The sequence below is a fragment of the Macrobrachium rosenbergii genome, chromosome 20 (assembly GCF_040412425.1).
Source record: "Macrobrachium rosenbergii isolate ZJJX-2024 chromosome 20, ASM4041242v1, whole genome shotgun sequence".
Taxonomy (NCBI): Eukaryota; Metazoa; Arthropoda; class Malacostraca; order Decapoda; family Palaemonidae; genus Macrobrachium; species Macrobrachium rosenbergii.
The window spans coordinates 42,985,948-43,001,004 of NC_089760.1; the positions used below are offsets into that span (position 1 = coordinate 42,985,948).

At 34.8% G+C, this 15,057-nt stretch overlaps 1 protein-coding gene across 1 annotated transcript in view; it reads left to right on the forward strand.

Moving 5' to 3' along the window:
- Positions 1 to 14,786, forward strand: part of LOC136849315 (retinal homeobox protein Rx2-like) — a 97,591-nt gene extending 82,805 nt beyond the window's left edge. Inside the window, 3 exon segments of the mRNA XM_067122675.1 lie at positions 13,016 to 13,135; positions 13,138 to 13,250; positions 13,252 to 14,786. Coding sequence (XP_066978776.1) covers positions 13,016 to 13,135; positions 13,138 to 13,250; positions 13,252 to 13,651 — 633 coding nt within the window. The 3' untranslated portion in view covers positions 13,652 to 14,786.
- Positions 14,787 to 15,057: the final 271 nt, after the last annotated feature.

Consider the following 15,057-nt stretch of genomic DNA (forward strand, 5'->3'; position numbering starts at 1 on the left):
AACATCCACAAACCTCTAATATAATTTCAGTCATAAATTTACTTCTGGAACACCCACAAACCCCTAATATAATTTCAGTCATAAATATACTTCTGGAACATCCACAAACCCCTAATACAATTTCAGTCATAAATTTACTTCTGGAACACCCACAAACCCCTAATATAATTTCAGTCATAAATATACTTCTGGAACATCCACAAACCACTAATATAATTTCAGTCATAAATTTACTTCTGGAACATCCACAAACCTCTAATGTAATTTCAGTCATAAATTTACTTCTGGAATATCCACAAACCTCTAATGTAATTTCAGTCAAATTTACTTCTGGAACATCCACAAACCTCTAATGTGATTTCAGTCATAAATTTACTTCTAGAACATCCACAATTATCTAATATAATTTCAGTCATAAATTTACTTCTGGAACACCCACAAACCTCTAACACAATTTCAGTCATGAATTTACTTCTGGAACATCCACAAACCTCTAATGTAATATCAGTCATAAATTTACTTCTGGAACATCCAGAAACCTCTAATATAATTTCAGTCCTAAATTTACTTCTGGAACATCCACGAACCTCTAATATAATTTCAGTCCTAAATTTACTTCTGGAACATCCACGAACCTCTATTGGTATTAAAAGAACCGCACAGATTCACCTTCTATTCAAGACCAAAAAACAAAAACAAAAACTAAAAGAAGAAATCATCTTTGAAGATGCATTCCGAAAACTTCATATTATCCCTGAAGAGGATAACGAGGTAATAGCCATCTTCCTCTGTGTCTCTCTTTGGTCGAACTCTCTCTCTCTCTCTCTCTCTCTCTCTCTCTCTCTCTCTCTCTCTCTCTCTCTCTCTCTCTCTCTATGTGGGTGTGTGTGTGTGTGTGTAATGACGAGATTTTTTTCTCTCCTTCCATTATCAAATTCATATATTATCTTGCTGCTTGGCAAAAAATTTCATTTCCTCTCTCTCTCTCTCTCTCTCTCTCTCTCTATGTGCGTGTGTGTAATGGCGAGATTTTTTTCATCACCTTCCATTATCAAATTCATATATTATCTTGCTGCTTAACCAAAAATTCCATTCTCTCTCTCTCTCTCTCTCTCTCTCTCTCTCTCTCTCTCTCTCTCTCTCTCTCTCTGTAATGTTGAGAATTTTTTCTCTCTCTCTCCTCCTTCTTCCATTGTCAAATTCATGTACTGTCATGTTGCTCTACAACAATCTCTCTCTCTCTCTCTCTCTCTCTCTCTCTCTCTCTCTCTCTGTAATGTCGAGAATTCTTTTTTCTTTCTCTCTTTCCCTTCTTCCATTGTCCAATTCATATATTATCATGTAGCTCGACGGCAATTTCATTCTCTCTCTCTCTCTCTCTCTCTCTCTCTCTCTCTCTCTCTCTCTCTCTCTCTCTCTCCCCTGTAATGTCTAGAATTTTTTTCTCTCTCTCTCCTCCTTCTTCCCTTGTCAAATTCATATAGTACCATGTTGCTCGACATATATTTCATTCTCTCTCTCTTCTCTCTCTCTCTCTCTCTCTCTCCTCATATGTATATATATTATCACGTTGCTCGACAGCAATTTCATTCTCTCACGCTCCGTGTCACCACAATGGCGTGTCGTCTGTACAAAAGGAAATCTTCCTCAAACGTTCATCATTAACAATTGTCATTATTTACGTCTTTCTGATGTTCCTAAGACGCCCCTCCCCCCCCCACCAAAGCTTTACCTACCCCTACCCCTCCTCCCTCCAAAAAAATAAAATAAAAAGGATTTGTCAAAAAGGAAAAGAGAGAGAGAGAGACTATTGTTAAAGGGGGCTAATTCTCTTTCCTTCCTCATCTTCGTCTTCTGCCTTTCTTTTTGTTTTTTGGGATAAGTCGATCTTCTTTGATGAATTCTACTAGAGAACAAGGAGCGGTTTCTCTCTCTCTCTCCCTCTCTCTCTCTCTCTCTCTCTCTCTCTCTCTCTCTCTCTCTCTCTCTCTCATTAGTCTCAAGTGCCGGCCCGCTTTTTCTCGAATCTTAATTTCTTCTAGGGAACCTTTTACATCGTTCCTGTAAAATGTTTACGGAATTATTAAATAACTTTTTAATAAATAAGTCTTTTACTTTTTTTTTTTATTTTTTTAGTGAATACGCTTAACTACATCAGTGTGTGTGTGTGTGAATGTATATATATATATATATATATATATATATATATATATATATATATATATATATATATATATATATATATATATATATTTATATATACACTTGTATATATATATATATATATATATATATATATATATATATATATATATATATATATATATATATATATATATATATATATATATATATATATATATATATATATGTTACATACACATGTAAATTATATTGAGCTTAACATTGAATATATGAATGAAAGGGGTATCTCAATTATTCCATTTTCATACTATTTATTACCAACGTCACTTTCTTAAACTGATTTATTTTGCAGTTATTCTTCCCGATCTGTTCTACTTTAAATTCCTATTTCTCCTATAGTTAATTATATCCTGTAACTAGACATGACTTAATTGAATTGAACTGAATATAGAATTTAGGCCAAAGGCCAAGCGCTGGGACCTACGAGGTCATTCAGCGCTGAAACGGAAATTGGCAGTTAGAAGGTTTGAAAGGTGTAACAGGAGGAAAACCTCAAAGCAGTTGCACTATGAATCAGTTGTTAGGAGAGGGTGCAAAGTAAGATGGAAGAAAGAGAATATGAACGGAGGTGCAGTAATAGGAATGAAAGGGGTTGCAGCTAGGAGCCAAAGGGACGCTGCAAAGAACCCTAAGCAATGCTTACAGTGCACCGCATGAAGTGCATTGACGGCACTACCCCCTTACGGGGATTACAATGTGTACCACGTCTTATCTGTGGTGGGCATTGAATGATGCTAAGTTGCCTATTTCTAGCCTTCGATTTTAACTCAGCAATTCTCTTGCAACTCAGTTCATCTTTGGGTAGATCACTGAGGCTTATTTGCATATTGATACTACAGCTATCTTAATCTTATAGATGTTTTTTTCTTTTCTTTTTTTATTTACTTTAATTTTGGTCCGATCAATTTTTCTTATATATATATATATATATATATATATATATATATATATATATATATATATATATATATATATATATATATATATATATATATATATATATGTATATATTTTTTTGTCTACATAGTTTTAGCCAAAACCTCCATAAGTCTTGTGTTTACTTGTACACATAAAGTTGTTTTCTAATTATTATTATTATTATTATTATTATTATTTTATTATTATTATTATTATTGCGTGTAAAGTTGTTTTCTAGTATTATTATTATTATTATTATTATTATTATTATTATTATTATTATTATTATTATTATTATTATTATTATTATTATTATTATTATTATCTAAAAATATGCTAGATATGTCTTCTGCCGAAGCTTGACTGCGTTAGAAGGTTTACTAACTTCATCTTATATCTGGGCCATGCTATAACCTCAATATTTATTTGTAATATTTATAAGACTCTCAAACCTGGAAAAGAAAAATTCTTTTTAAGAATATTGTAAAGATTTATTCAGACGTTAAAATGTCGAATTCTTAATTGAGATTCATAATATACAGTTTGATATGAATATCCATGTACACTGCCCTAAAATGGAAGACTGCAGTATCTGCAAAAATACAACACTGGGAAAAATGCTAGATACTGCAGTTTTCCCTTGCCCTACTACTGATTTTGCAGATACTGCAAATGGGACCCCGTAAATAAAGCATTGAAGAATCATTCTGAAATTGCAGCAACTTGTGTATCAGTGTTTCGCGAGCCCAGTAGGTGGCATATCTCAATTTCGAAAATTTTGCAGATACTGCAGTTCTCCATTTTTTGGGCAGTACAGTTCGAAACTCCATTAACAAATGTGTGTGGAGTGGGTTTGTGTGCATGTGTGTGTGTGTGTGTGTGTGTGTGTGTGTAAAAAAGACTGAAAGAAAAACATTCCTTCGAATATTAGAAAAAACGTAGTTTATCGTTCCGTCAACTTGTTTAAAAAAAAAAAAAAATTGTAACTAATTTCATGTAATTTTACCATAATACAATTCTACTCTTATTTTAACTATTTACTTAGAATTTTGACTATATATTTATTAATTTGTTAATTTATTTTTCTTTTTTAATAAGCGATCTCTTCTTTCTGCGTTTTCCATCACCTTCTGTTACTTCGTTCTAACTCAACACCATAATATTCTTTGGGAGCTTGAATTTCAAGTCAGTGGCCCCTTTGGTGGGCTTGTTCCATATGAATAGGGTCCATCTTATGAATGATAATAATAATAATAATAATAATAATAATAATAATAATAATAATAATAATAATAATAATAATAATAATAATAATAACAACAACCATTTCAACAGAACATTTCCTCTGCAATGATGCATTTCAAATAAGCTGACCACAGAACTAAAATCACTTGCACTACAATATTTATCAAAATTATTATTCTTCGCTGCAGAATGCCTTCCACTGATTACACCAACTCACGCACAAAAAAAAAAAAATAAATAAATAAATAAACAACCGTAATCGCATCTGAGCTCTTAAACAGAACACAAACCTTCTACTCACAGCGGAAGAAAAGGCGCCCCAAATCATATTCGAATTCTCTTTGTGCCGAACGAGACCAGCTCTTCCAGTTAGCACTAATAAAAAGCGAAGAAAAGGACCCTCACAAATAAATTTACTCCCTTTGATCTCCCTTTCGATACTCGCTTTCAATGTTTGGTAACAGCCTTCCTATATACTTTGGGTTCTGCCGAAGAAGCCCCTGGGTGCTTTTTCTCCGTGGGCAAATTACTCTTCTCCCTTCCACCACTCTCCCCTTGGGGTTCTCTGCTTATATGGTTTCCAACAACAGCTCCAAACCCCCTCTCCTCTCCCTCTCTTGCCCAAACCTCCCTTAAAACCTCATATACCCATCTACCCAAGAGCTCTATGTTCTAAATAATAGCTCCCCCCCTCCCTAAATTGGTGTGAGATGGTAATCACCCCTATGCCCATAGTAAACAGAGGTCAAATTACATCCAACCAGCTTGTTTATGGGAGGACGCAAACAGCCCCTTTCCCCCCCTCTCTCTCTCTCTCTCTCCCCCTACCCTTCCCCCTCCCCCACTATGGTTTCTGCCCCTCTTCAACGCTGGACAAAAGGGAGCAGTGTGATGTTCATGCCACAACGCCTACTGTCAATGGCATTGAATACCCAGCGTGGATTACGATGTTACTAGAGAGCCGATTTCTTGGTGTGTGTGTGTGTGTGTGTGTGTGTGTGTATGGGTATGCGTGTTGATGCTGTTTAAGGGAGGACAGGGTGTTGGTGATGGGTTCAGAAGAAAGAAAAAAAGATGCCCGTATGGGAAGATTTCGACTATACCCAGCCGTGGGTATAGTCGACAGGATGAAGGTATGAGCACACAAAGATTTTCAAAACAACGTCTGCTAAAATATTACAGAAGGAAATGTTATTCTCCTTGTTATTGTATTTCATTTTTATTACCTGATATATCTACAATGTTTACAACACTTGCTCTCTCTTCCTATGCTCATTACACATACAATAACCTAATACTCTAATAACTTAATAGATGGAAGAGAACAAAGAATGTCTATTTGTATAATTACATGAGAAATGTTATCAAGGCAAACAGTCAAATATAAATATTATTAGTCTCTGAGTCGAGTTCTCTTGACATTCTTAGGATATAATTATCCCTTTTAAACTTGAGAAATAACCGCCGTTCGAACATACTCAAAAGCTTACTTATTTTCTCTTACATTCCAAAGGCAAATTTCTAATTTCTCTCTCAATTTCATAAAAATTCAACTCGTTTTCTTCTTTGTCAAATGTCATGTTTATTTCTGCCTTTATCTAGATTCCCTTCATTCTTTTTCAATCTCTTTACTTTGTTCTCCGTTTCGTAAATACTCTCCCTTAGCCAGAAGTTGTTCTACTCCCCTTTTTCTTTTTAATCGATTCCCAATTCTGAAATTCCTATCTTCCTCCTCCTACCTTTGTCAGATTTCCTTACTCCCCTCCATTCCTCAACCTTTGCCAAATGTCGCCAATCTTCTCTCAACGCGAAAATTCCTACCTTACTTCCTTCTACCTTTGTCAGAATTTCTTCCCTCCCTTCCTTTCCTCACCCTTTTTCCCTCTCTATTCTGCAAATTCTTATTTTCCTCCTTCTACCTTTGTCAAAATATCCTCATTCCGTGTCTTCAACCTCTGCCAAATGTTGTCAGTCTGCCCTTTCTTCTTAGCTTCTAAATTCCTACCTCCCTGATCCTACCTTTGTCAAAGTTTTCTCTCTCCTTTGATTTCCTCAAAACTTTTTCCTGCGCCCTGTTTCCTCTCGATTCGGCAAATTCCTACTCTTTTCTTCTACCTTTGTCAGAATTTCCTCTCTACCTTCCTTTCCTCAACCTCTCTCCATTTACCCTTTTTCCTCTCAACTCTGCAAATTCTTCCTTTCTCCCTTCTACCTTTGTCAGAATTTCCTCATTCCCTTCCTTCTCCCAACCTTTTTTCCGTTTCATCTTTCTCCTCTCGACTGCAAATTCTCATTTTCCTCCTCCTACCTTTGCTAAATGTTGTTAATCTCCCCTTTTTCCCAACTTCGAAATTCCTACCTTCCTCCTTCTAGCTTTGTCAAAATTTCCTCTCTCTCCCTTCCTTTACTCAACCTTTTTCCCTTTCATCTTTTTCCTCTCGACTCTGCAAATACTTCTTTTTTCCTTCTTCCTTTGTCAAAATTTCCTCTATCCCTTCCATTTCTAAACCTTTTTCTCTCAGCTTTTCCTCTCGACTCTGCAAATTCTTCCTTTCTTCCCTCTATCTTTGTTGAATTTCTTCTTTCCACTCCTTTCCTCACCCTTTTTCCATTCACTCTTTTTCCTCTCGACTCTGCAAATTCTTCCTTGCTTCCGTCTACCTTTGTCAGAACTTCCTCATTCCCTTCCTGCCCTCAACCTCTGCCAAATGTTGTCAATATCCTATCTTCCCTCACACACCCTCCCCAGCTTCGAAATCCCTACCTTCTTCCTCCTACCTCTGTCAAAATTTCCTTCCTCTCTCCCTCTCCTCTCCTCCCTTTCCTCTCGACTCTGCACCTTTGCCCACTCGTATCATCTTACCAATTTGAGCCACGACCCAACGTCTAAGTGAGCTGATCTATGGTGCTCGTCCGCACAAAGGGACGTGGTGTCCATACATCACACGGAGAGACCGCACTTACAGTAGGATTCCAGCGCCCTTCTGGGGCCATTTTCCCGAAAATTTTCACGGGCTACAATTTGCTGGTATTTACCGATTCTTTGTTGTGGCTGCTGACCGCCGGTTCGGTAAATCTTGGAAAATATGCAAGAGTGTCTCCTTGGTTTCATGAGATATATATATATATATATATATATATATATATATATATATATATATATATATATATATATATATATATATGTGTGTATGTATGTGTGTGTGTATATGTGTGTGTGTGTATATATCTTATATTTATATATATATATATATATATATATATATATATATATATATATATATATATATATATATATATATTATATACAGTATATATATATGTATATATACCTATATATATCTATATATCTATATATATCTATCTGTCTATATATATATATATATATACTATATATATCTATATATCTATATATATCTATCTGTCTATATATATATATATATATATATATATATATATATATATATATATATATATATATATATATATATATATATACACATACATACATACATACATACATACATACATATACATACATACATACATACATACATACATACACAACATCTTTGAGTGTAGGTACTAGCGCTTGGGGATGTTATAAAATTCGGAAAAGAGAACAATAAGTTTCATCTCGCAACTACAAATGTACAATACCATTATATTACAATAATTAACAACTAAAACTTTTCCATTTCAGCCAGGGTTGTTGAAACCTGTTCTCTCAAGATATTATTTGTGTTATTTATAAAAAGATAAAAAACGATTTATTTATATAATCTTAGATCTTTATTATAAGACAGTTTAGTCACCACATTGTGAATTCTTTAGCAATAATAATAATAATAATAATAATAATAATAATAATAATAATAATAATAATAATAATAATAATAATAATAATAATAATAATAATAATCCACAGTTATATAAATAAAGTGTTTTATTTGTAAAGAGATAAAAAAAAATCATTTATATAATCATATATTTTCATTATAAGACAGCTTACTCACTACATTGTGAATTCTTTAGCAATAATAATAATAATAATAATAATAATAATAATAATAAAATTTACATTCTTCTCTTACATTGTACAAACAGAAGTCATCATTTTATTGCAAGCAAACTACTGGCGATCTCAGTCCCGATAACTTTCATTAATCTGAGTCTTTATTGATCGATTGACCTTCTCTGTCACTTTGGACAGACTTAACGATAAGACGGAGATTATTTAGGGACTAATTGCATCCATGAGGCTTAATGAGGAAAGTCCTGCCCACGCTTTCAGAGAACGAAACGTAACTATTATGAGGACGATGACTTAAATATAATGAAGGCGATGATGTAATTATAATGAAGACAATGACGTATTTATAATGAAGATGAAGTGATTGTAATGAGGACGATGACGTGATATAATGAAGACGATGGCGTAGTTATAATGAGGATGAAGTGATTGTAATGAGGACGATGACGTAATTAAAATGAAGACGATGACGTAATTATAATGAAGATGAAGTGATTGTAATGAGGACGATGTTTTAACTATAATAAGGACGATGACGTAATTATAATCAGGATAAAGTGATTGTAATGAAGACGATGACGTAATTATAAGGACGATGACGTAAATATAATGAATACGATGACGTAATTATAGTGAGGACGATGACGTATATATAATGAAGACGTTGACGTAATTATAATGAGGACGACGACGTAAACATTATGAAGACAATGAAGTAACTATAAATAGGACGATGACGTATTTGTAATGGGGACGATAACATATCTATGAGGACGATGTCATTGTAATGAGGATGATGACATAACTGTAACGAGGACGATGATGTAATTATAATGAAGACGATGTCGTGATTAAGCTACAATTATGGCGATGAAGTAATTATAACGAGGACGATGACGTAATTATACTGTGGACGGTGACGTAATTATAATGATAATTATAATGAGGGCGATGACGTAACTAAAATGAGGACAATTATGTAATTACAATGAAGACGATGACGAAAATAGCATTTAACAAAAAAACAGACTCCAAAATTAAAAACGTATTTGTAGCTTTCAATCATTTTTGAAGAGAAATTTTAATCTAAATGTAAAAATTGACCTGCAATTTTTTTTAATGGTTTTTATGACCTTTGGGATATCTGAACCCTTTGCCAAGGGTCAGTTTATGAAATTTAATGGGGTCATAATGTGAATCTTGATCATAATATGAATTACCCTTGATTTGAACTTGGTAAAAGTGAAACTTGAGCTGCAATAATAATAATAATAATAATAATAATAATAATAATAATAATAATAATAATACCAGACATCAATAAAAATAAAGTCGATTTTCTGAAGTAAGGTGAAGTCACACACACAGAGAGAGAAGAGAGAGAGAGAGAGAGAGAGAGAGAGAGAGAGAGAGAGAGAGAGAGAGAGAGAGAGAATATATTTAAAATTATTTACCTAAAATATATGCTATGCGTCAGTATATTCACTTTTACAAAAATTTTGTTCAGTAGATATTCAACTCCTCTTGTCGTCGCAGTTACCGATACTATCGGCATTACACATCCATCAAATGAACTTTAAGATGAAAATATAATTTTCAGTAAATATCACAATTTTCAGAGAGGGACGGAACTCCAAATCAGTTGGAATTTCATGGCCACCTACTTCCCTGATTTTTTTATCATTATTTTTTTTATTAGATGGCAGCCCAAATTATTTCACAATATACCTGAATTTGTACTATTGTATATCATATCATCCATATGTATAGCGGTGCAGAATACATGATCTAATACAATTTTATGTATATACTTTAAATTTAATTTCAACTAAGTAATTCTTATCCGCCAATAATAATTATTGTTCCAATTCGACGATGATTGAGTCGTCCTACTTCAAGCCGGTTAAAAATCAAGCCTCTCTCTCTCTCTCTCTCTCTCTCTCTCTCTCTCTCTCTCTCTCTCTCTCTCTCTATATATATATATATATATATATATATATATATATATATATATATATATATATATATATATATTTATAATTCAATTCAATTTCACTTAATTAATTCTTATCCTTATAATAACTACCGTAACAATTCAACGATGACTGCGTCTTCCTTCTTCAAAACGTTAATATTTCTCTCTCTCTCTCTCTCTCTCTCTCTCTCTCTCTCTCTCTCTCTCTCTCTCTCTCCCCCTAGTCATCAGCGAGAATCCTGATGATCCTTTAACGATTTGAAATCTCGTCAGTCGCCGGGCGGTCCATCTTTGGTGGTTAACGTTGTCGCCACAAGAAAAACATTTTTGTTAGGGGGCCTTGTCACCGCTCATATGACACCTGAGATGGAGAGAGAGAGAGGGGGGTGGGAGAGGGAGAGGGGGGAGGGGTGTGGGAGATGAGAGAGAAGGAATCTTTGAGCTTATATTTATCTAAATGTCACAACATTGTTTGACACCTAATTCGTTCTTCATTATCATTTTTGTTTGGGCGACATTTTTTTATTAGTTATTTATTTTAACCTAAGTATTTCTTGACGCTAATTACTGAACACATGCCTCGTTCTTTTAATTATAAACTGAAATCATCGTAAAGATTAATAAAGTCAGTTTTTAAGTTGGCCAACGTTACCTTCTTTCTAACCGTGAATCAGAAAGAATGTTAAAACACTGAATGAAGACAAAAGATATAATAAAAAAATGAAAAATGCGCTAAAGTTTCTTCGGCGCAATCGAGTTTTCTGTACAGCGTATAATCAAGATCACCGACAATAGATCTATCTTTCGTTGGTCTCGGTATAATGCTGTATGAGCCGCGACCCGTGAAACTTTAGCCACGGGCCGGTTGGTGGCCTGGCCTATATCTTTGCCAGAAGCACGATTATGAGTAATTTTAACCTTAAATAAAATAAAAACTACTGAGGCTAGAGGGCTGAAATTTGGTATGTTTAATGATTGGAGGGTGGATGATCAACATACCAATTTGCAGCCCTCTAGTCTTAGTAGTTTTTAAAATCTGAGGACGGACAGAAAAAGTGCGAACAGGATAAAGTGCGAACGGACGGACAAAGCCGGCACAATAGTTTTCTTTTCAGAAAACTAAAAAGAGAGTTTTTGAAAGCCAAGTATTTCCGAATGGAGTAAAAACCGAATGACTGAACAGAAAGAATTCAAATGACTGACACAACAAAATTTGACCGGAACTAATAAAAAAAAAAAGAAGAAAACGAAGACTGTATAAAAAGAAAAAGAAAATAGTAATGCACATAGAGAGTTGTTTTAACTTAGTGTTATACTTGTGGGTTCACAAATCACACTCCCTGGTTCTGAGAGAGAGAGAGAGAGAGAGAGAGAGAGAGAGAGAGAGAGAGAGAGAGATTAAGTCACACAACAGCACCTAAAAAAAGAAGAATTTTAACTTGGTTTTTTATACTTGTGGTCTCACTAATCACACTCTCGGGTACAGAGAGAGAGAGAGAGAGAATCAAGTAAAAAAATAATGCCCATGAGAAGAAAAAGTAAATATGCACACAAAGTTTTAACTTTGATTTTTTTCACTTCTGGGTTCACTAATCACACGCTCTGGTTTAGAGAGAGAGAGAGAGAGAGAGAGAGAGAGAGAGAGAGAGAGAGAGAGAGAGCCACAAAACAGAGCATAAAAACACGCACTAATCACCGAACAGCAAACATCATTATAATTGAATCACTTTAGCAGCCTCGTTAGAGGTTTGACACCCACAACACAACGAAGAGAGCGGTGTCTCTTTGACGGCTGCCGAATTCGTGATTCCTCTAATTCGTTTTGCGAATTTTGTGTTATTTGCAAGACGTATTACTAAGAAAATTGGAAGGGTGAGGACTTGGAATTGTTATAATGCAACCTAAAAAACATAGATACACTCACACCTAATAGATATATATATATATATATATATATATATATATATATATATATATATATATATATATATATATATATATATATATATATATATATATATATATATATATATATATATATATATATATTATATAATTATATATATATATATGTATATATATATGTATATATATATATTTATATATATATACATATATTACAGCATGTAAAGATTTTAAACATTAGTAATGATTTTCAAAGTCGATTTATTCAACATTAAATAATGAAATACGAACATAAATATTTCGCAGTATGAATTCATTCAGTTTACTAATTCTAAGTCATTATTTCCAGTTGTAGTAAGGTTTCATATTATTAACACATGTAAAGATTGTAAACATTGGAAATGATTTTGAAAGTCAATTTATTCAAGATTAAATATGAAAATGCAAAAATAAACAAATATCCCTCAGTATGAATTCAAGTGAAATCCTATTAATTTTAGTGATTTTTTCCCCTTTGTAGTAAGCTTTCATATTATTATTAAAGCCTGGAAAGACTGTAAATATTAGTAATGAATTTCAAAGTCAATTGATTCAAGATTAAATATGAAAATGGAGTATGAATTCTTTTAGGTATATTTAATTAATTTTAAGCCATTATTTCCCGTTGTAGTAAACTTTCATATTACCACTGTAAATATTTATATAAGTGATGATTCCCATTCGTACCCCAACAGGTGTGGTTCCAGAACCGGAGGGCGAAGTGGCGAAAACGCGAGAAGGCCCTCGGGCGGGAGAGCCCTTCGTTCCTCGGGGTGGACCACCCCTTGGGAGGAATGCCCGAGCTCCCTCTGCCGTTGGCGCCTCCGCCTCACTCCGTAGCGGCCGCTGCCTCCGCCGCCGACCTCCTCCACCTCCACGCCCTTCACGCCCTCCATCTGCACCCGTTCCTCCACCCGTCTCACCCCGCCCACCCTCCACCACAAGGCCGCGACAGGACCGCCCCCTCCGCCCCTTCACGCCCTCCTCCACCATTACATGCTTCCTCCAGGACTCCCGCTCCTCCATCCCGCGACCACCGCCGCCGCCCAGGGCATTCCAGTCCCTCTACTGGGTACCTCCACGGCCGCCTCCAACAGCCCAGAAGCCTCTCCCGCCCACTCGCCACCCATCACCACCCACGCAAGCAGCACTTCCACCACATCCTCGGGCGCCCCAGCTTCGCCGTCCACCGCCCCGCCCACGGCTCTGCCACTCGACTGCCGCGGGGCGTCTGTCGATCTCCTGCGTCTGAAGGCCCGCCAACACCAGGCCCTTCTGGAACGCCTCTCGCCGCCCGCTTCGGGCGTCCACGCTTCTTCTTGAACTCCTGAAGGCGTCGCCTCCAATCGGCAACAGGAGGTTCGGACCAACGGCAATCCAGCGAGGCTGAAAGAAGAAGGGGAAGCCCCGGGGCCAGGCGCTGGAAAAGTCTGTTTCCAGGGATTCCAGAAACACAAGTACGCATTCGCCCTGGAAAATTCTCTGGCGGAATGGGTGAAATGGAGGAGAAATCAATTAACAACATTTTCCTTTCCCCGATGAGTATGGGCGTGGGATGCTTTGAATAACTGCTGAGATCAGCAGTCTTGTTTTTTTTGTTTTTAGAGTTTAAGCCGTGCTTATGTCAGCCCTTTCCAGCAAAGAAAAACTAGAGAAAAAAATAAGGATTAGTATAAATTCTCCATCCGACATTCCAGCCCATTCCTTTCCGTGAACACAATTCCAGGCTTCTAAGACGAATTTTTCTGGAAATAGGAATGTGGGTTAGGAAACCCAACGTTCCTTTCCATGAACACAATTCCGGGCTTCTAAGATGAATTTTTCTGGAATTGAGAATGTGGTTAGGAAACCAACATTCCTTTCCATGAACACAATTCCAGGCTTCTAAGATGAATTTTTGCTGGAATTAGGAATGTGGGTTAGGAAACCCAACATTCCTTGCCATGAACACAATCCCAGGCTTCTAAGATCAATTTTTCCTGGAATTAAGGAATGTGGGTTAGGAATGTGGTTAAAGTGTTCATAATGATGACCAGAGAGCTCCTATACAGAGGAAGCAAGCCAGTCATCACTGATGATATCTTGAGATTCAGAAAAAGCAGATAAATAAAGTTGAGTTTTGGAGAAGTTGCATGCAAATCTTACCCCGGTGATTATATTGCAAGCATCGAGGTGTTTGAAAGAACATCAAGCTTAAATTAAGACTTTAATTCAAAGGCTTCTACACAGATCTTCAAAAGCTATGGGTCAGGTAATTTTAAATCTAAATTCAATTTCAACAATGTTGAATATTGTTTTTTTCTGCACTTATCATAGCCGCCAAACTTTTTCCATTCTATATATAAATAATGTTAGATCTTTAGGAATTTATCAATTATTTGTTGTATATAATATATTGTAGAGAATCATCTCTTCAGGTGTTTGTTTTCGTTTACATATATATACAAGTGTATATATGTGTATATATACAGAGTATATATATATATATATATATATATATATATATATATATATATATATATATATATATATATATATATATATATATATATATATATGTATATATATATATATGTATATATATATATATATGTATATATATATATATATATATATATATATATATATATATATTCCTATGTATATATGTATATATATACATATATATATATATATATATATATATATATATATATATATATATATATATATATATATATATATATATATATATATA